Source organism: Balaenoptera acutorostrata, chromosome 19 (genome assembly GCF_949987535.1).
Source record: "Balaenoptera acutorostrata chromosome 19, mBalAcu1.1, whole genome shotgun sequence".
Lineage (NCBI taxonomy): Eukaryota > Metazoa > Chordata > Mammalia > Artiodactyla > Balaenopteridae > Balaenoptera > Balaenoptera acutorostrata.
In genome coordinates this window covers 18,875,214-18,896,203 of record NC_080082.1, presented here as the reverse complement: position 1 = coordinate 18,896,203, position 20,990 = coordinate 18,875,214, and the positions used below count along the sequence as shown (strand labels likewise).

The following is a 20,990-nucleotide window of genomic DNA, read 5'->3' as shown; positions in this document are numbered from 1 at the left end:
TCCCCCAGCGTCTGTTGGCCTGGGCTTCTTTCTTCTAATTTATGTGCTGATTTACGTGGACTCACATGTTCTACACTTTAGAATCTGTTTTGAAGGACTCAGTTGTGAAGATTCGGCAACCTCAGAAGGGAGACTTTTGACAATATATCTGGAGTCTTTAAAATACTTCATACACACTGTAATCCTTAAGTCACCCCTGAAAGCTAGGTGAGTGATCTCAAATTTAGTAATAAAGAAGCTTAAGGCAGAAAAATTTTGCCTACGCACAAAGGATTTCTGGTTTTTGTGTTTTGTTTTGACCCCTTTAGTGAGGCTGCATTTTGAACAGATTGGCTCCTCCGTTGTTTTCCCTCTTTTATCTGCCTAAGAGGAGAGTATTAATTAGTTCACAAAGACTAATTAGTTCACAAAGACTACAGTTTCTTCTCTTCCAAGATAAAATAAGCATTCTTCTAGAATCTAATAAAAGGTTAGGTCCTTTTATTGAATTCGTACAGCAAAGGCCAAAAATAATTCCTTATAGGTCAAAGGAGGAGGTTTTGCCTCATTGTATTTTGGACTCTTTAACTGGGCATCTGTGTGTGTCAGCGATTATCACAAAACTGGTAATAGTGACTCTTCTTGAGTACAGTGACTTTCAACATTTTTGACAGCTTCTAACAATAAGAAGTAAGTTTTATAGCATGATCCATTACATAACAAACAAACACAAAAAACATACACAACTAACTTGAAAGGCTCACAAGCCAATCCTTAACCTTTATTTTTAAAAATGTAGCTTATCTTCTATTTTGTTCTATTTATTTTTTTAAATACTGATTTCAGCTTGCTGAATTGATTTCATAGCCTGCTAATGGATGTGAACTTCAGTTTAAAAAATATTCCTCCACGACCCACAAATTTACCTATGCATATAGTGTTCTGGGCTCATACCCTTAGACATTTTGATTCTGTGCTCTGAAGTAGAGCCCAGGAGTTTATTTTTTTATTAAGTGCCCAGATAACTCTGATGTAACCACAGACATGTATTTGGGAACCACTGATAGATCTAATCTAATAAAAACTAGTTTATTTAAAACTAAATCTGTCCTTTAAAATCACTGAAAACCATCATTGTAACTTTTTTAAATGACTGCCCTTTTAAATTTAGAAAATAAATCAGCGTTACCTAAACTCTCTGGACTCCAGTATTTATATTATCTAATAAAATGCGGGGAGCCATTTTATGCAGTGATTGACAGATAAAGGACAGCTAAATTCCTCTTAATTATAGGAAAAAACAAGCTGGGCATGTAGTAGATTGTTACCCTCTGGTTTGTTCCATTCAGTAGTGATGTTGTCTTCTTTGACACAGACCAGTTTATGTCTGACTTGGAACACCAGCCATCAGGTTCAGCAGAGAAATGGCCTAACCACAGTGAGCTCTCATGTCCACCTCCTTTCTGGAGAATCTAGAGGGTGAGTGTTGATTGAAATGTGTCACTGTTTTTGTGCCCAAGTCTGATATTTGCATGCAGTGGCCAGATTTGCATGTGCTGCAGAGGAGGGGGTATACATGGGCATCTTCTTGGTAGGGGCCCACTCATTATCTCTGGAGCTAAACTTTGACTGTAAGAGTGCTTTTTAAATTTAACTACACTCAGGCTCTCACACTTATAATTTTAGTCTGGGGTTGAATAAAAGTCAAGTGTTGATTGGATTTATTGAACCAAAGCAGAGGGAGTCCTGTCTATATGAATTCTGTGGCTTGGGTGCGGAGTAAATTTGGTTGCTGATCAGGTGTGTAAGCCTACTCATTTCTGGTCAAGTGCTCTAAGTTTTGATGTGAGGCGCAGTATGGAATGGAAATAAAGCAGGAAATGTTAGCCATTTGCCAGAGGCAGCCTGGATCGTTTACCCTTGAGCCTGTCCTTTAGGCCCATGTTTGCACGCTGGTAGTTCATCTGGGGCTCCATTTGGAAGGAGTCAGTGCTTGTGAGGAGGGGGCTGGGCCTCAGGCCTCTCTACCTCAGCAAGCAACCATACCACTCCCTCTCCCTCACACAGCTTCTTTCTTCAAAGACTCTCAAAGCCACGTGAGAAAGTCTGTGGTAGAAATTATAAACATACAGATTGTAGTTCTCAAAATGCCATTTGAATTTCATTTTAATGAATTTGGATTTGGAAGGGGACTTAGAAATCATGTCCACTACCCAAATCTTTATATTTAGGATACTAAAGCTTCCTGATCAGACAAGGCACCAAAACCCTGGTTTCTCCCAGAAGCTGGGCCAGCCTACCCTGGTCTCACATCATTGGCAACTAAATTTCTACATATCTATAAAACTCTCAGGAGAGTTATAGAAGGATTTAAATGAATTTCCTTGTATCATAGTTGAGAAAATCAGTTGAAAAAAGATTAAGTTGCCCTAGTCACATCACGGCTGAACCAAAATTAAAGCTTATTTCTTCCAGTGTTTACCCCACTGCCCTTCCTGTGTATGAAGCAACAAGTTGGTCACTAGTGATCTTGGTAAGAAATGTTTCTGTGGAGTGAAGGGATCAATGGATGACTAAGGAATGAACAGGAGGTTAGAATAGAGAAACAGCAGGCAGTGTAGATAACTCCTTTAAGATGTTAAACAATGAAAGAAAAAAATTAGATATAGAGGGCCATTGGGGTCTAGGGTTTTTATTTGTTTGCTTGCTTGCTTGTTTGAGATAGAGACTTACCCATATTTAAGCAATGATGAAAAGAATCCAGGAGGAGAGGGTGGGTGGGTAGATTGATTAAAGAGATGGAAGAGTGCAGGAAATTGATGGGGCAAGGTCTTGAAGAGGCAAGCATGTGGGATTCATAGCATAGGTGTGGAATGAGTCATGTGGGTTTACAGCTCTGGAGCTCAAGTTTGGGCCCTGGAGACGACAGATGTGGGAGTCAACAGTACAGTATATAGAAATGGACAAGATTACTCAGAGAAAATGTACAAAATGAAAAAAAATAAGGAAAAGGACAGTCTTCTGATAGGCCTAAAATTCAGAATCCCACATCTTTTTTTTTTTTTTAATTTATTTATTTTTGGCTGTGTTGGGTCTTTGTTGCCGTGCGCAGGCTTTCTCTAGTTGTGGTGAGCAGGGGCTACTCTTCGTTGCAGTGTGCGGGCTTCTCATTGCAGTGCCTTCTGTTGCGGAGCCGGGCTCTAGGCATGCGGACTTCAGTAGTTGTGGCTCATGGGCTCTAGAGCACTGGCTCAGTAGTTGTGGCTCACGGGCTTAGTTGCTCTGCGGCATGTGGGATCTTCCTGGACCAGGGCTCGAACCCATGTCCCCTGCATTGGCAGGCGGATTCTTAACCACTGCGCCTCCAGGGAAGTCGCCAGAATCTCACATCTTAACCTAAGTTGAAAAGAAGTTTTTTCTTTTGGGGTTTTTTACCCCCAAATTTCAGTTTTTACTGATACAAAAACATACGTGCTGATACTTGAATATACTTTCAAGTAACTGTGTACTGTGTACTCAGCTGGAGACTTAATGTTTGTAGAATGTTTTGAGTTATAACTTTTTCTAGAGGAAAGATCTGTATGACACTTAGTATAGTATCACATATATAAGAGGTTTCTTAGAAAGAAAGGACCCTTAATAATAGGACTGATCTCCCCCTCAGTCAGTTGTGGAAAAAAGTGTCATAATTTCCCTTTAGTAGTATTAAATCTAATGTTAAAAGTGAAGGGTATCTTCTGATCATTGTGCATGTAATTTTCAATCTGTCCTATGGTTGGAAGCTATCTAGAGTTCAGTGTAAAACTTAAAATAACTTAGGGAATTCCCTGGCGGTCCAGTGGTTAGGACTTGGTGCTTTCACTGCCGGGGCCCGGGTTCAATCCCTGGTCAGGGAACTAAGATCCTGCAAACCACACAACGCAGCCAAAAAATAGAATAGAATAGAATGGAATGGAATAAAATAACTTAGTTAAAAACTTGGTATGATAGAGCTCAAGCTGGTTATCTTGGTTCTTGCTTAAAATGCTTAAATATTCTTTCTGTCTTACCTTTATGGTGGTGAGTTTTATTTTTGTTAATAATGTAAGCTAGGTTATTATAACATAGATCCCAAAATACAGTGTCTTAACTACACTGGAATTTTCTCTCACACCTTACGGTAATTCAGAGATCAGGATTCCTGTTTCATTTAGTTGTTCCTCTACCTCTTTAGGTATTGTCAAAGCAGAGTCACCACGTTGACTGAGTCTTAGCCCAAAGCAAGGGGTGTGAAAAGGAGGGGAAGAGGTTACTGAGCAAGTGATGAGGAAGATGCACACATCACTTTTACTCACACTTAATTAGAGAAAGCAAGTTACATGGTCATACCTTGCTACAAAAGGGAAGCCAGGAAATGTAGTCTGTAGCTGAGTGGCCCTGTGACTAGTTAAACTCAATTACTAGAGAAGAATGAATTAGGACATTTAGCAGTCTACCATAGGTACCTTCTAAGTTTTCAGGAACTTTTTTCTGTCTTCAGCTTGAAAAGGCAAATTAATCAGATTTTGATAAATGCAAATTAATTCTTCAGCTCATTCCATAAATAGTTGAATTCAGTATTTTATATATTTCATTTAGATGGTATACTTATAACTTATCTAATAACCTAAAAGTAAATCTTAGGAAAACTATGCTTATAGAGTAATAAACCATAAAGTAATACTAGTTTTTCATCCATTTAAAATAATTTCTATTCCTTTACTTCCAAATTTCTCTTATTTCTTCATTTCAAGTGAAATTCAGAAAATGATTGTACTTATATATGGCCTTCATTTTATAAAATGTAATATCTCCATAAAATTGTTCACCCAGAGAATGAATTATACCTTTAAATCTTGGGGTGTAAGGAAAGGAAGAAAAGATGAATTTGCTAAACTTTGATGAATGTTCATTGCAGCTTTAAAATGAAATAGTATACATAAATGGAGACTGATTATAACAAAAAATACTTTACAAAAGTGATCAAGGTGCTCAGATGCTAGTTATGAAGGCCCTTTGAACTTTTGTTTGTTTGACAATGTGCATCCGCCTACTCCAAAGGCAGTGCCCTGGGTTACCCTGCCCCTCCACCTGGTGGTGAGATTTCATACCCTACCATGCTTGCCAGCTCTAACTCTGAATCCGTAAGCATTGGAAGTAGCTCTAAATAAGAGGCCGGTTGTTACTCAAACACCTCATTCTTGTGTGTAGAGATAGCATTACAGTGGACTGCTAATTTGAACATTTCTTGGATTAAAAAAAAAAAAGTTGTTTTTTCTTACAGCGAATATTGCTGATGGCTCTGACTACTTCTGTTGTGGTAGCATAGGCAAGCCAGGTGTTGGGGTAATGGGAGTCAAGGACGGTAGCTGCCACAAGTAGGCCAAGTGCTGTGACCTACATAACCTGTTACCACGGGTGTTGAGGGCTGTTGACCCTTGTTCTAGGCTTTTAATTCACTTTACTCTTTATAGGGGGGAAGTGATAAAATTGTACAGTAGGGGCATAAACAACTCCTTATGTTTTTACCTTAAATTGGTGAAAAAAAAAATAAAGCCAACTCACATGCTTTGCGGAGTATGACTTAAATAAATCAATAAATTCATGCATATATACATTCAAAAGGAAGTGAAAATTGCAAGCACTAATTTTTTAAAGAAATTAGTACTGTATTTATCAAGATTGCTAATGATTTACATATAAATTACATTATAGATTTGTTTACCAGTAATAATTTTAATTTGCTCAAGTTGACAAATTTTGGCCAGTCACATTAGAAGGCTATCTCAGGAACCCAGAGGTGGGAGCCAGAGCCAGAGCCCCCAGCCTAAGTGTGAAGTGAGGGGGCAAAGGAGAGCAGTGGGCTTGGATACCACACTGTGCTCAAGTTATTGCTAAAGGATGGTGAAGGGACTGCTTTGTTACAGTTCTGACTCCCTGGCCTAAAATTCATATTCAGTAGCTATTATTTGAGCATAATTTTTGTTGTTGTTTTGCCAAGTCCCATATTACATTGAATATTCAATTGATACATAACTTTAATCAGCACTCAATATTTACCAAGCACTAAGGAGTCAATGGAGAACAAGATAGACAAGTTCCTTGCCCTTTTGGTACTTAAATCTACTGACTGATTATTATATATTAAAGTATATTTGAGTATAGTTGGCTTGAGTGCTTCTTTGTGGAAAATCTTCTTAGCTTTATCCTAGTCTTAAAATCCTGAACTGTCAGGAACCTTGCAGGTTGGTTTAACTAAATGAAGTTACACACTAGGCAAAAGAACAGCAGAACTTTGGTAAGGGGGAACAGAAATAACACACCTTCGGTCAGGCTTTTGCTATAAAGGTCACCACCTGACTTCTTCAGAAAATGATGTGTTTATCCTTATCATCAAAGTGTACTTGGTAAGTGGGTGGATAGTGCTTGTTATAGACCCTCATCCTTAAGAAAATGTAAGCACTGACTTCCTCATAAAGACACAGGAAAACAATATATCACATGGTTTTCGATGATGATAAAGCACCATTTTTAATCATCTTGTTTTTTTTTTTTTTTTAATTTAATTTAATTTTATTTATTTATGTCTGTGTTGGGTCTTCGTTTCTGCGCGAGGGCTTTCTCCAATTGCGGCAAGTGGGGGCCACTCTTCATCGCGGTGCGCGGGCCTCTCATTATCGCGGCCTCATTCGTTGCGGAGCACAGGCTCCAGACGCGCAGGCTCAGTAGTTGCGGCTCACGGGCCTAGCCGCTCCGCGGCATGTGGGATCCTCCCGGGCCGGGGCACGAACCCGTGTCCCCTGCATTGGCAGGCGGATTCCCAACCGCTGCGCCACCAGGGAAGCCCCATCTTGTTTTAAAACTTGAACAATGAGACAAGATTTGAAAAAGGTGTGTTTAATGGCAGCCTGGAACATCTCTGAAGTTACCGTCTTTGGAAGGAATAAGCGACAGGAAAGATGACTTGAATGTGAGCTGGGTACTTGATTCTATATTTGGCTTTTTGCCACTGCTGCTGTGAGACCTGTTTAAAATAGATACTGCCAAAATCAAAATCAGATGCCTTGTGTTAGTCTTAATAACATTCTCTGGTCCCTTTCCAGCCCCACCACCTAATGAACTTTCAGGGTACTATTCCAAATAGCTTCCAAGTAATTGTACTGAATTATGATCCATTTATTCAGTCATCAGAAATTGATGTTTCCTCGGTAGTAAAGTCCTTGTCCTTCAGGAGTTCACAGGCTATTCAAGAGACAGATAATACTGATGCCTACTGATAATCTAATGCGATGAGTAGTGTTAGAGGCCATGCAGAGAGATCACGGGCCATCCTTGTGCTCTTTCTTAGCACGAGACTACCCCATAGACCCACACATAGAATCTACACTGAAAACACTGCTCCCTTGTTATGACAGAGGTGCCAAAGGCTGCCTTGTCTATTTATGTCCCTTTATTTACTATATAAGAGGTTTTTAAAAAATCTCCATTATACTTATGAGGAAACTGAAGAGAAAATGTATTGTCATGCAGAGCATCCCCATAACTTTTCATTTACATAGAAACTATTTCATTGAGTTATTTCTAGCAGTCAGGAATCAGTTTAGATTAATTCCATCCTTCTTTGCAAACCATCATGAATGGTCAATAAATCCTAGCCTGGAAAATTTACTTGAAAAGCATCCTCTATCTGACAAAGACCTTCATAAGTCTGTACCAATGACCTTCAAAAATTGATCTCAGTTAGTGATTATTAGAGCTAGCCAACACTGCTTAATCTTCATCCTTTTGTAGTTAGATTCCTTTAGCTTCTAGTCCTATTTCTTTGCCTCACTTTTTTTTTTTTTTTTTTTTTTTTATTTTATTTTATGGCTGTGTTGGGTCTTCATTTCTGTGCGAGGGCTTTCTCTAGTTGCGGCAAGTGGGGGCCGCTCTTCATCGCGGTGCGCGGGCCTCTCACTGTCGCGGCCTCTCTTGTTGCAGAGCACAGGCTCCAGACGCGCAGGCTCAGTAATTGTGGCTCACGGGCCCAGTTGCTCCGTGGCACGCGGGATCCTCCCAGACCAGGGCTCGAACCCGCGCTCCCTGCATTGGCAGGCAGACTCTCAACCACTGCGCCACCAGGGAAGCCCTGCCTCACTTTTAAAAAAAAATTTTTTTTAACATCTTTATTGGAGTGTAATTGCTTTACTAGTCCCACTTCTTTACTATTCTACATTAAATACTAACCACAGTCAAGCCAAATTTTTATCCTTCACTTCTTTGCCCTTCTGAGTACTGCCACTTGAAAATTTGTCTGATGACAAATCACAGACTTCTACAGTTAAAGAGACCTTATTAGTTTAACACCATCATTGTATAGCTAAGGAAATGGGAGTCTTAGATATATGAAGTAATTTGTCCAAGGACACACATGGAATTAGTGGCAGAGCCTGTATTCAAGCCAAACCTAATTTCCAGGCCATTCCTTTGCTTATATATTTGCTTTCCCAGGTCCTATTTTCTCATCAGATCACAAGGCTACTCCCACTCTTTTTTTCTTCAGCCTTTTGCTCCTCAGTGGAACTATGAAACTGCTCCCATACTTCCAGGTCTCTAGTAAGAAGGTACATACATCTCTTCTTGCTCTGACCATTGAGCGTAGTCCCTTACCCATAAGATTTTTCCATTTGGATGTTCTAATTTCCAAATCCAATTCCAGACCTAACCTACCACCTTCCTCCTCTAAATTCCTCCTCAGCTTATTTCCAGTAGTGACAGCGCTATTCTTCCTAGACTTAAAACGTTGGTGGTAGTGGCGAATCAGTCCTTTCCTCTTTCCCTCTTCTTACCATCACCACACTCACTGTGAGCACCACGCATGTCCAGGTCCTTTGCATTATCTTTGTCTAAATGATTTCCATGCTCTTCTACTCTTTTGGCCTTCAAGAGGTTGAACAGGTGTTTTGAAACTGATTCTACCATTTACTAAGAAAATTGTGTGAACTGGCAAAGCCTCTGTTAACTGATCTGTAAAGTGGGGTAATAGTGATCTTAAAATGCTGTGAAGATTAACTGAAATAAGATATAAATTTCAACTCTAAAGTTAACGCATGGATACTCAATAAATATTTGTGGAGCGAATGTTAGTTCCATTCTCCTTATAGCCATGATGAGTATATGAGTTTGAAGAATTTTTTTCTTAACTACCTAAACAATAAAAAGATTAGATGTTAATATTTGAAGATTTTTTTAAGGGGTTTGAAGCCATTTCTTTTCTTTTTTTTAAATTAATTTATTTTTGGCTGTGCTGGGTCTTCGTTGCTGCACGGGCTTTCTCTAGTTGTGGCGAGTGGGGGATACTCTTCGTTGCGGTGGGCAGGCTTCTCACTGCAGTGGCTTGTTGTTGCGGAGCATGGGCTCTAGGCACGTGGGCTTCAGTAGTTGTGGCACACAGGCTCAGTAGTTGTGGCACGTGGGCTCTAGAGTGCAGGCTCAGTAGTTGTGGCGCACGGGCTTAGTTGCTCCGCGGCATGTGGCATCTTCCCGGACCAGGGCACGAACCTGTGTCCCCTGCATTGGCAGGCAGATTCTTAACCACTGCGCCACCAGGGAAGTCCTCTTTTCCTTTTTTTAATCTTTTTTTTTTTTTTTTTGGGGGCTGCATTGGGTCTCTGTTGCTGCACGTGGGCTTTCTCTCTAGTTACGGCAAGAGGGGGCTACTCTTTGTTGCAGTGCATGGGCTTCTCATTGTGGTGGCTTCTTTTGTTGCGGAGCATGGGCTCTAGGCACACGGGCTTCAGTAGTTGTGGCACGTGGGCTCTAGAGTGCAGGCTCAGTAGTTGTGGCGCACAGGCTTAGTTGCTCCACGGCATGTGGGATCTTCCCGGACCAGGGATTGAACCTGTGTCCCCTGCATTGGCAGGCGGATTCTTAACCACTGCACCACCAGGGAAGTCCTTGAAGATTTCTTAAACAATCATTAGTGTCTCCTTTGCTCTATGATCACTTCAAATGCTAATTATAGAGATTTTTTTTTTGTCTTGGTCTATTTTTGTTTATAACAGCTGTATTGAGATATAATTCATTACTATAAAATTCATCCTTGAAAATACACAATTCATTGGTTTTTTAGTATATTCATAGAGTTGTGCAACCATCATCAGTATCTAATTTTTAAACATTTTCATTACTCCAGAAAGAAACCCCATACCCCTGAGCAGTCACTCCCCATTCCTTCCTTCCCATTACTCCTGGCAACCACCTATTTATTTTCTGTCAGTTCTGGCCATTTTATATAAATGGAATCAAACAATATATGACCTTTTGTGTTTGGCTTCTTTCACTTAGCATAATGTTTTCAAGGTTCATCCATGTTGTAGCATGTATTAGAACTTCATTCTTTTTTTAAGACTGAATAATATTTCATTTTGTGGAATAGACCACATTTTGTTTATTCATTCATTAATGGTAGACGTTTGGGTTATTTCCACTTTGGAGCTATTATGAATAATGCTGGTATGAACATTTGAGTACAAGTTTTTATGTGGATGTATGTTTTCAGTTCTCTTGAGTATATGCCTAAGAGTGGAATTAGTATAGAATCTTTAGTTGATAAAGCAAAGAATTTTCATTTCAAAGCGAAGAGTTCTCATGGTGAGAGAACTAAAGTTTCTTATTTGGGGTGGTCCCGTCTATGTTGGTTCCTTAAGATTAAAACTCTTTGCACTGGACCTCACAGAAGACTGTGCTTCCTGAGGTGCTTGGCACATCATAGAAACCAACAAAATCAAGAGCCTTTTCTGAAAGGATCAGAAATAATACAAGTGCCCCCACATGATAAAGGATGTTTGCATTAGCATAGGGTAACAAAATAACCCCCAAATCTCAATGGTTTACTCTCATCAAAACATTTATTTTCATTTACTTTATATACAGGTGCAGTGCAGGAATCAGAAAGGGAAAACTCTCCTAAAGGGATGAAATTAAGGAAAAGTTAGATTAAGGTGAACACATTTCAAAAGTATCCTATCTTCTGCTAGAGCAAGAGCCTTTAGAGTGAGGGTAAGAACGTTTACCTTTTTCCTCAGCCATTCCCCTTCCCAAAGAAAATTGAACTGAAAGGTAGAGAAGGGGGCGGGTCTGGAACAACTTTTGGAGTGATGTTGCCATCCAGTTCAAGAGCAGACTTCAAGCACTGCCTTTATCTTTATAGAAAGCGATGAAAAGGGAAAAAATGTCTTTGAAATAGTGCTTGGCATTGAGCATCATATGGTCAGTCACACAGAGGTCACTAATCACTCTTCCCTTTCTTGTTTTTCAGTGAATGAGGTAATTGGGAGAGACATGTCCCAGATTTCTGTTTCCCAAGGAACAGGGGCGAGCAGGCAGGCTCCCCTCCCAGGTCCTGATTCCCTGGATTTAGGAAGATCCGACGGGCTCTAACAGCGCTCACTGCAGCCTTGTGTCCACCATCATGTACTTCTCAGCATGTTTCTCTCTTTGGACCTTGGGCTTCCAACTCTGCAACCTTCAGGATGGAGCCAGGAGTTGGGATCACCATATGTGGGGAAAGCAGCATTCCTCCAACTCAGGCCTTGGGTAGATTTTTTAAAAGAACAGGAGCAGCACAGGCTGTCTGATCTTTGGGGAAATGAGCTTTGCTTTTTATATTTAAATAGGATACTTTTATATGATGGGTGCTTTGAGTGTGAATGCAGCAGGCTCTCCATTTCAGAGGTGCTGCTTTTGCAGGTGATCTGGTTGCTTAGCTAGGATTGGTGATTTGTACTGCTTTATTGTCATTTGAAGGACTCTTTAGCTTTGATGATATTTTTAAAGTAGAAACTTTTGATAAAACCTTCCAGAGGCAAACATTAAAAAAAAATTATTCCCCCAAGCCCACACCTATGCCTCGGAAACTCAGCATGTGTCCTGAAGCCTTTCATAGATTCATAGGAAGTAAAGCCAAATGTAGCTCATACCTCTTTATAAAAGTAAACTGTTAGATAAAATGACACCATTCCAATCATTGAAGTGTTGGAATATAAAATGACATTCCAGAGCATAGCATTTTCGTAACTTTCTAGGTAATCTTCCTGCAATCTCTCCATGCTGTCTCCATGTTGAAATTGCTTTTTTCCCTCAGGGCCTTGGGTAAGATAACTACATGTAAGGGAACTTTGAAAGGTGGGGTTTCGTAGCTTGGTAGCTTTAATTTCCTGCCATCCTACAAACAGGTAGACTGTGGAGTACTCTTCCCTTTTGTGTCCTCTGGTCCCAGACCTTTTCCAAGTGGAAGCATCTGCATTTGGCTGCCACAATCTTGTGATGATTTGTTTAGGCAACTTCGCTGCTTCTAGCTTATCTCTAGAGGCCAGGCTGTGTCAGAAGCTAAGTACAAATGAGCTATGCTTCAAGACAGGAGCAGAGAACATTCAGGATTCCAGATGGGATGCTTTTAAGATTTACACTGGCATGGAAGGCTTTTCCCTCATTCTGTTTACAGCCTAAAATGATTCTGGCCTACCCTCCCATCTGCATGGCCTAAAAAATAGCCTTTTTCTAAAAGGCTTTGAGGCAATTCCAAAAATGAGATAGCATTCTAAACCTGACCCTCCACACCAAAGATGCCCTGGTGCTGCTGCTGGTAAGGCTGGTGCCCAAGGCGGGGCCAGCAAGAAACTCCAGCCTGCTGTCTACCAAAGGAGGTGCCCGACTTGGGTGCTTTTTTCAAACCCTGCCCTTACCCCTCCCCTTAATGGGATTAGTTTCCCATTCCAAGGCCTGGGCCTACTTCAACACCCCTGAAGTTTGCAGTATGTTTTCAAATGAAATGTACTTTTATTCAGGAAGCAAATTTTCTGAGTGCCTACATGTAAGACAGTGTGCTGGGCTGGTCAAAGGCTTGATGCTGTTATTCCAGGGGATTGTGGGTCCTACATGCCAGGACTGTCTACTGAGGCCAAGTGAGGCCTGGGTGGAGGGAGCCAGCTCATTGCCTACCACCTCTAGTCAACCAGTTAGGAGCTATTGACCCAGAATGAGGAAGTATGGTCTTTTTTTTTTTTTTCCTTTAAGCTATGATGTTTTAGATTTCTCCCTAAAATTAGTTAGAAAAAAATGCCTGTACTTCAGCAAATCACTCTAGTCCTTCTTGGAGCCTGGTGTTGTCACATTTTCTTTGAAAGTGAGTTTTGTGTCACAGTGTGGATAGTGAGATTTGCTTCAGGGCCTGTGGTTGGAAGCCCAGAGTTTCCTTTGGAGGGGTTGCGGCGGCTGGCCGCCTTGAGGTGAAGTTCCAGAGAGTTGGCCAGACTTGCCTCCACTCTCTTGCCCCTGGTGTAGCTGCCTCACATGGGGTTCTTGCAAGAGCTTCCCTTGCAAGACCCTTTGGGGGTGCTCTGCTGCCCTCAAGAATAAAAGCCTCTATGATACAGAGTTGCTATGCACCAAATTTTGATGCCTTTTAAATACCTTGATGCCTGTAGCACTAGAAATGCTCTTTCCTATTTAAAATAAAAATTAAATTTTAAAATAGAGCTTTGTATACTATGTAAGCAGTTTTGTATCAGCTTTGTAAAAGCTTTGGTGTAAAAGACAGTATTTTTTGGTTTTGTAGATAAATACCTTAATTTTTGTGCAACATAGTGGTGTTACAGCACACATCCATTGGACTATGCAAATTGATTTCTAGTAACAACACTGAGCAACTGGGCATGTGCTAGGACCCACCTCTTCCCCCTCCAACCCATGCAATATCTTGGGTTGAGGAATGGGATGAGCAGCCTTCTGCTTACTGGAGATGCACAGAGAAACATGGCTGAAAACAGCTAGGAACAGATGTCTTTGGGTTCAGGTGTGGTGCTGCTGCCCAGGGTGCAACCCACCCCTGCCCAGGGTTAGCCACTATCACCAGAGCTCTGCTGAGTCTGGCTGTAATGCCCTGTTTTTGATACTCAGAACAGATGGTCATCTGTAAGGCTCAGATTGGGTTCAAGTTGAAACCTTGTATTTTATAAAATGGATGATGTTCAATTAAGGAACTGATTCTCAGTTATGTTTACAGCACTTGAGATTGTGTTTTCTTGTACATTTTGTATTTTAAAACCTTTTATAGGAGTACAGTGCTCCTTACACAAATACAAAGGGAAGAAGAGCCAGCAATTCAGGCTCCTCAGTTACAGTGCTGAAATAATAAACGGTGACAGGTCAACAGTCTCCTTGAAATCTGCCTGAGTGTTCCTCTGCATGGGGCTGGTGTGGAGCCCCTCACTCTGTGCCAAAGTGAAGGGCACTTTGGCTTTTAAGAAGTCCACTTGGTTGGGAACCTTTGTTTATTTTACGGAGGAGAGGGTAGAGTTCCAAATTCCTTCCGAAGCTTCAGTTCAGCACCCTCTAATGGGTGCAAAGGACATTCCAAGGTGTCTGCTGAGTTCAGGACAACTGACCTGCCCAAGGTGTGCATGAAAAGTAGGCAGAAGTCCCTTTAAAAGTCAAGCCTGAGTTTTTGTGAGGGCCTCCTGCCCCCTATTGTCCTCTGGGGATATTGCAGTACAGTCCATCAAAACAGCCTGTGATTTTTGCCATCTGTTATTCTTTGTGTCACGCTAGAGGGGGGCTAGCATCCTTAGGTGGGACCACCACTGGCGCAATGTGACCACGGAGGTCAGTATCCTGGGGACTGGGGCCAGCGCTCTCTGCCACCCTGCCCCCCACCAGAAGGGACAGGGGAAGGTAGAAGATTGGGATCTTTACTCAGAAGCTCCCTGGAGTCATAACGCTGAAGGCACCAGGGTTTACATTTTTTAAAAAGCAAGCAAGCCTGCTATGGACATCAGCCCTATGGAATCTGTAGGCATGGACCATAGCCTGAACAGAACAAAGGCTCTCTGCTACTTAAGAGGCCCAGATCAGACCACTGGGAGCAGGGTAGTGCCATTCCACCCCCAGCCCTGCATTCAGGGTCCAGCCATCATCTTTGGGGTGAACAGGCAGAGTAATAAGTAGGGGGGATGGAGCTGGGGCTTGAGCTCCTCTGGGGGCCTTCTGAGAATTCTGAGAAGCCAGAAAGAAGCTACCAGGTTGAGGGCCCTGGTTCTCTAGATGCAGGAGAGTCCCGTTAGCTGAGGACATCAGCCAGCTCTTACCTCCTGGCTCCCTCACCTACAAACACACCCATTCTTTGGGGGCCTGTAGCACAGTGCGAGGTGGGTCACCAACAGGCATCAGACTGGTGTAGTCATCGGGGGCTAGCTGCAGAAGTGACAGATATTTAGGCAGGGAGCTCCAGGCTCAGCCAGGTTCCCAAGCCCTCCAGCCACACCTCACCTGGTAGGCCTGGAAGACGCTGAGCAGATCCTTCATACCAGCTGTGTATGGGACACCCTGCATACGGACCAGGGCTCCTGGCTGGGACAACACTGAGGTGGGAGCAGAGGCCAGGGCAGCAGGGGGCGTGGTGAGGTAGCCCACAGTGGTGGGGGAGACTGGGGGGCTAGGGTGGGAAAGGCAGGGATTTAGTAGTGCAGTGCCACCTGTGGCCTAGACCAAGACCTACCTGCCTCTTCCCTTGCCTCTGCCTTGTGTTTGGTTCATTTCCTCCTCCCTAATACCCCTGTCTCTACAGAGTCATCTCTGTTCTAGTTTGTAGATGGCATCAGTCAGCCCACATCTGTCACTCCCTTGTCGTCTCAGAGTAAAGTTGAAGTTCCAGCAGACCTTGAGTTATCTGGCCCAGGAAGGGGATCATGATCCTCCCCCAAACCAGGACAAGGGGGCAAGACTGTGAAGTAATCTTAGCAGCAGGGTACCTGGGGTAGTAAGCTGTGTAGTTCATGTAGAGTTGAGTGGCTGGCCCTGGGTAGTAGGCAACCGGGGTGGGGGCAGCGGGCACCCTGGCAGCTGGGAGCAGTGCTGAAGAGGGATACAGAGCTGCTGTCTCAGTGGGAATGAGTGTTGGGGTGGCCTGGAAGGTGGCGTAGGTGGGCGGTGAGAGGCCTAGAGGCAGAAGTAGAGAGCGTATCTGCAGGGAGCCCAGCGCTGCCCTGGGTGGGGCAGCCAGAAGGGAGTCCCCACCGTAGAAAGTGAGGGTTATAACAGCCTGGCCCCCACATGCCTCCTTCTTCCCCAGCCCCCTGGGACACTCACAGGGCAGCTTGCAGGGTGGAGGGGACATGCCACTGCGACCCAAGGTGCCCCCCATCAGGACATGGCTCATCTCCTCTGTGGAGCAGGGGACCACCTCCACATAGCGTTCCTTCATTGCTTTCTTATGGCAACGCTGAGCAGCAGCTAGGGCCCGCTCTGCTGATGTCATCTGGATGAAGGCATCACCCGATGGCCGACCCTGTGCACACCATCTTGTAAGCAGTCTGTCGTGTGCAAAAATGCCTTCCTCCCAGTCACACACCCCTCTGTAACTAAGTGTGCTCCCCCACTGGACACAGCTTTACCTGCTGGTTGAGTACCATGTGCACACCGTGGGGCCGAATGTCAGCCGCTGCCTCCCCCAGGAAGCTTAGGATGTCTTCGATGGTGGCTGTGTAGGGCAGGCCTCGAAGGCGTACACAGTCTCTCCCGGTCCCAGCTGCCAGTGGGAAGGGGATGGGCAGCAGTGGAGCAGTCAGTGTGGGAAGGAGTGGGCTGGAGGCATAGCGGTTCAGGACCTAGTAAGGAAGGAAGCAGCAGGCTGGTTATGCCAAGTAGGGCAGGGCCAAGGAGGGCATCGAAGGGGCACCCTGGAGAAGCACACGGGGGTAGGGGGAGCCCTGGGTGGCTCACCTGCTGCACCTCGGCTGCAGTGCTCCGGAAGAGTTCAATGTATCGCTTACCCAGCGTGCCCTTATGCCTGCGTAATGCAGCTTGTGCCAGCTCCTCACAGGCGAAGAGGGCAAAGGCATCACCAGTGGGCCGGCCGTCAGGGTGGCGCACAAAGAGCAGCCCTTCGGCACCCCCAGTCACTGGGCACTCTGGCCCCAGGAAGCCTAGCACGTCTGCTGGCCCAGCCGAGAAGGGCAGTCCCCGCAGCCGCAGGATCACTTGGTCTTCCCGTGACAGGAAACGAGCCACCTCTAGTGAAGTGCCTTGGTGGGGGGCGTGGGAGTCACCTACTGACTTCATTTGTGCCCTTCCAAATACCCACCCACACCTAGCACACAGGGGAGCAGAAAGGCAAGGGGCGTCGGGGAAGCAGGACATGGATCAAGAATCAGGGGGATCTAGATGCTGTTGGGAGCACACTCACCCCCTGCGATCTTTACAAACTCCTCTCCTGTTGCTTTATATACCTGTGGGAACAGCCCATGAGTTTCATGCTTGCCCGGTCTCAGCTCTGCCCCGCTCCGCTCCCAAGCCCAGAGCCCCACCTCGATATAGCGGACACCCATGTGGTGCTTGTGTCTCTGCAGTGCTAGATCCCGCTGCTCGCTGTCCACAAAACGGATGAGGGCCTCACCATTTCTGCGGCCCTGGGCATTGAGGCACAGCGCTACACCACCCCTGTGGAGCCAGTGCTGCGTTAGTGCCTCCTGGGTAGGCCTGCCCTCCTGTGTCCACCCATGCTGCTGTACCCACCTGGCAATATTGAGCCCTTTAAAGAATCTAGCCACGTCCTGGTCTGATGACTGCCAGGGCAGCCCGCGAGCCCGAACCACAGTCTCGCTGTCCACCACGTCGGCCTTGCTGCTGTGGGGCGGGGCTCAGTCAGAGCTGTCCAGCTGGTGTCACCCCCAACCCTGCCCCCTCACTCACCAAGGCCCTGTCTCATATTTCTGCTTTACCACTTCGGGCTTCGAAAACAGTTGACCTGAGAGGAGATGGCATGGGGGTCAGCAGGGTCTGGTGGAGGGGGGTCTCCCCACCAAGCGCTGCAAAAAGAGGACAGTTGAGGGGGATGAGGAGGTAACAAAGGGGCTTTCACCCTGTGGTCTCTCAGAGGTGATAAATGGGGAGGGGAACTTGGAGGAAGTAATAGGCAGGCAGTCACCCAGCCCTGAGAACAGGTGAAAGGTGGTGAGAGGAACCTTACCGCTGGGTCCATCAAGCAGGTGGAGGATGACAGCTACCATTGTCTTCACTTCCCACACCCCAAAATCGTCCTCTGTGGCATCTGTCTCCAGCCCCAAGTCTATGAGCAGAGAACTAACAATGAGGAAATCCCAGCATGAGAGGGCAACCAGCATGTCCCACCGAGGCTCAAGTCCCCTACATAGACACATGCAGAATCCTGGCAAACACATTTGTTTTGGCCCAGCTCATGGATCCCCTTAAAGGTCCCCAGCCCAGACATATGTAGACATATGCCCACATTCCAAATGTGCCCCAGCACAGGCACAGAGACATGCAGTCAGGGACTCAGCAGGTAATGTAAACTTGCATGTGTTCATTCAACCCACCAGCATGCACATACTCAGAGACATTCAGCCTACAGCCGCCCCTCCACCCTAATCCTGCTAGGTCACAGATACCCTGTGCCATGGTGGCCACAGTGAGGTCCCTGGCAGGGCGGCTGCTCGGGTGCTGCACGTGGAACTCTCTGCGGAGGTCGTAGAAGGAGAAGAAGGTGTCGGGGAGCACCAGGTTCTGGGGGCACATGGGAATGGGGATGAATGGGGGGAACTGAGCTGCCCTGCCCACCCCCGTGACAAGAGGGGTCCTAGGAACCCTATCCCCTGTTGTGCCCTCAGTGGTGGCATACCTTCCTGGAGGCCTCAGGGTGCAGGACCTGTCGCAGCAGCTGCTGCCCATCAGTGCAGAGCATGTAGGGGCCCCCGCCCAGCAAAGCCACATCCCCGCTCACCAGCTGTGAGAACTAGGAATAGGGAGCGGAGAGAGACAGAGGGACTCACAGCTAGGCAGGCAGGGGGAGGGAGGGCGCAGGCTTGCAAAGCTGGTTCAGCCAGATGTTCAGCCCTACCCTGCCTGGGGAGGAGGTGGCCATGCCTGTTGGGCCTGGCTCTGTGTCCTCCTTCTCCCCCAGTCCACTGTCACCTTCTCCAGGCCAAATGGGAGCAGTCACATATCACTCAAGCCCCCATCACACACACTCCAGGAGTCTGGAATGGGGCCAGAGCAAACACCTGGTGGAGTAGGACAAGCCAGGTGGGAAAGGGCGGGGCAAAGCAGGTTAAACCTGTCCCTGACCAGGCACCACCCTCAGGTGGGGGAGGCCCAGTCCTGCCTGAGGCCTGGCCTGCTCATGGTCAATGGCAGCCCCGCCCCTAGGTCTGACCAACTGAGGGGCAGAGAAACTCCAAGGACAGAACTGACAGAGCTCCACACCTGGACGCCAGGGGCAGCATGAGCTTTGACCCAGATCTTATCGACCGGCTGGCACTGAGTTGTTTGCTCATAGAGGGGGCGGAAAGCTGCCCTGCCCCTCCCCCATCCTCTATCCCTGCTGGAGAACTGGTACAAGCACAAACCACAGGCCCAAGAACCTCTCCTAACCCCAGCTTTACAATCTGAGGCTGACAGAGCAAGGCAACCCAGCACACTCCTCAAGTGGGGGCTACCTTGGGAGTCCTTCTGGAACAGACTCAGGTTCGACATCTTTGTGCCCGTTTCCTCATCAGGAACCACCAGAGTTGTTGGAAGATGAAAGAACTTGTGCTAGTAAAGCACTTTCACTCATTCCACTCAAGAGTCAGGCACAGGGTGAGCCCAGTAATGAAGATAAGAAAAACAGCAAAGGGAACCGACTCCCACTTCAGCCAGGGCCGGGAGGCACCCCAGGCCTTTGCACTCAGGAGGCAGGTAGCCTCCAGGCGGGGTCCGGACAGCGCCCACGCCTGGCCAGCCGGCCGAGACAGGCCAGGACGAGCAGCTTACACCTGGCGGCGCCTGCCTCCTGGGCAGAAACCGCCCTACGTCCCTGCTCCAGCGTCTCCCTGGCGGGTGGGTGGGCCGAGGATGCAGGCAGCAGGGACCGTGACCTATGGCCAAGTCTGGGCCCCTCGGCCCTTTCAGTTTCCGGCTGCTGTTCTGGGAGACCTGGCCGGGCAGGTCCCCAGAGGCGTCTCAGCCTAGCTCTCCCGCAGGCCGGGGACTCTGGGAGGGGTCTCGCAGCCTCCATCTCCACCCCCTCAGTAGGAGTGGACCACTGGAAAGTCTGAAAAGACGCCCCCCTAGGAATGGCCGGCACACGCGGACACACGCACACGCGGGAGTCGCTGAAAGTTTCAAACAACAGGAACCTGTCCTACCGCCCCGGCCAGTTGGTTGTGGTGCGCCAGGCCTCGCCTCCTGCCGCCTCTCCCGCCGAGAAATGTCCCTGCAGCCCGGCCGGGCCTCCATTCACCCCGGCCCCAGCGCTCACCTGCTGCAGCACCTTGTCCAGCGGCTCGGCCCGCGCCAGGCTGTCGGCGCTCAGGCCGCTCGCCTCGCGGCACTGCGGGCTCAGTGCGGCCGCCTCGGCGCGCACCAGTGACTTATGCAATGTCCCCACCTGCGAGCGGCGGGGAAAACCAATCAGCCGCTGCGCCCCTCGGATCCTGAAGCTCCCTGGAGATCCCACCGCCCTCTTTCCACCCTACCTGGCGGCTCCGCGGCTCCACCACTTGCCAGACTAGGAGGATTAAGTCGGTCTCGTCGGAGCCCAGGTCCGGCCCCAGCGCACCCGCCGTGGCCCCGAACAGTACGACCAGGGGTCCAGGCCCGGGACGGGGGTCGGCAGCGGAGTCTGCGGCGGGGTTCGTGCCTGAGGGCGGTGGCTGGGGTGGCGGCGGAGTCATGGCCGCACAGGGAGCGGGTGCTCGGCCAGACAGACACACGCGAACCGACGAAGCGCACGCACTCACCGACCGACGGCAGACGCGGATCGGCTTGGGCGGGACACCGTGTGTTATGGGCGGCACCTGCGGCCCGGCTGCCGCAGTGGGCGCTGCTGAGACCCGCCCGCGGCGCCCCGCGGGGCGGGGCGGCTACCGGCCCCCGCCCTCTCTGGGCGAGTTACCTGTCGGCCCCGCCGGCCACGTGACCGAGGGCGGCCCCCGGGAACGATGGGGGAGGGCCGTTAG

General features: G+C 47.0%; 2 protein-coding genes across 8 annotated transcripts in view; one reads left to right on the top strand and one right to left on the bottom strand.

Annotated features, from left to right (window-relative positions):
* Positions 1 to 13,514, top strand: part of NFATC3 (nuclear factor of activated T cells 3) — a 133,096-nt gene extending 119,582 nt beyond the window's left edge. For 3 of the 4 annotated variants that reach the window (XM_057533829.1, XM_057533828.1, XM_057533826.1), the window contains one exon: positions 11,297 to 13,514. In XM_057533829.1, the coding sequence (XP_057389812.1) occupies positions 11,297 to 11,418 (122 nt within the window). In that variant the 3' untranslated portion in view covers positions 11,419 to 13,514. Of the gene's footprint in view, positions 1 to 1,354; positions 1,459 to 11,296 lie in introns of all 4 variants that reach the window. The other variant, XM_057533827.1, reaches the window with a different exon arrangement.
* Positions 10,884 to 20,796, bottom strand: ESRP2 (epithelial splicing regulatory protein 2). Of its 4 annotated transcripts, XM_057533833.1 has the most exons (16): positions 20,508 to 20,796; positions 20,291 to 20,419; positions 18,671 to 18,784; positions 18,441 to 18,555; positions 18,002 to 18,100; positions 17,725 to 17,779; positions 17,548 to 17,658; positions 17,340 to 17,472; positions 17,219 to 17,261; positions 16,756 to 17,057; positions 16,428 to 16,640; positions 16,123 to 16,321; positions 15,786 to 15,972; positions 15,304 to 15,469; positions 15,123 to 15,228; positions 10,884 to 10,944 (listed from the first exon to the last, which is right to left on the bottom strand). In XM_057533833.1, the coding sequence occupies exons 1-15, from the start codon at positions 20,703 to 20,705 to the stop codon at positions 15,139 to 15,141; spliced, it is 2,154 nt and encodes a 717-aa protein (XP_057389816.1). In that variant the 5' UTR covers positions 20,706 to 20,796; the 3' UTR covers positions 10,884 to 10,944; positions 15,123 to 15,138. The 4 variants fall into 4 exon arrangements, with proteins under 4 accessions (XP_057389816.1, XP_007198378.2, XP_057389817.1 ...); XM_007198316.3 differs by lacking the exon at positions 10,884 to 10,944 and having other exon boundaries at positions 14,331 to 15,228; XM_057533834.1 differs by lacking the exon at positions 10,884 to 10,944 and having other exon boundaries at positions 14,331 to 15,228; positions 17,548 to 17,655.
* Positions 20,797 to 20,990: the final 194 nt, after the last annotated feature.

Coding starts and splice junctions, on each gene's coding strand:
- ESRP2 (XM_057533833.1), bottom strand. CDS start 20,705: ATGACTCCGCCGCCACCCCAGCCACCGCCCTCAGGCACGAACCCCGCC. Junction 18,101..18,440: donor TGTGGCCACCATGGCACAGG/GTATCTGTGACC, acceptor CTCTGCTCATAG/ACTTGGGGCTGGAGACAGAT. Junction 17,659..17,724: donor AAATATGAGACAGGGCCTTG/GTGAGTGAGGGG, acceptor CCCGCCCCACAG/CAGCAAGGCCGACGTGGTGG.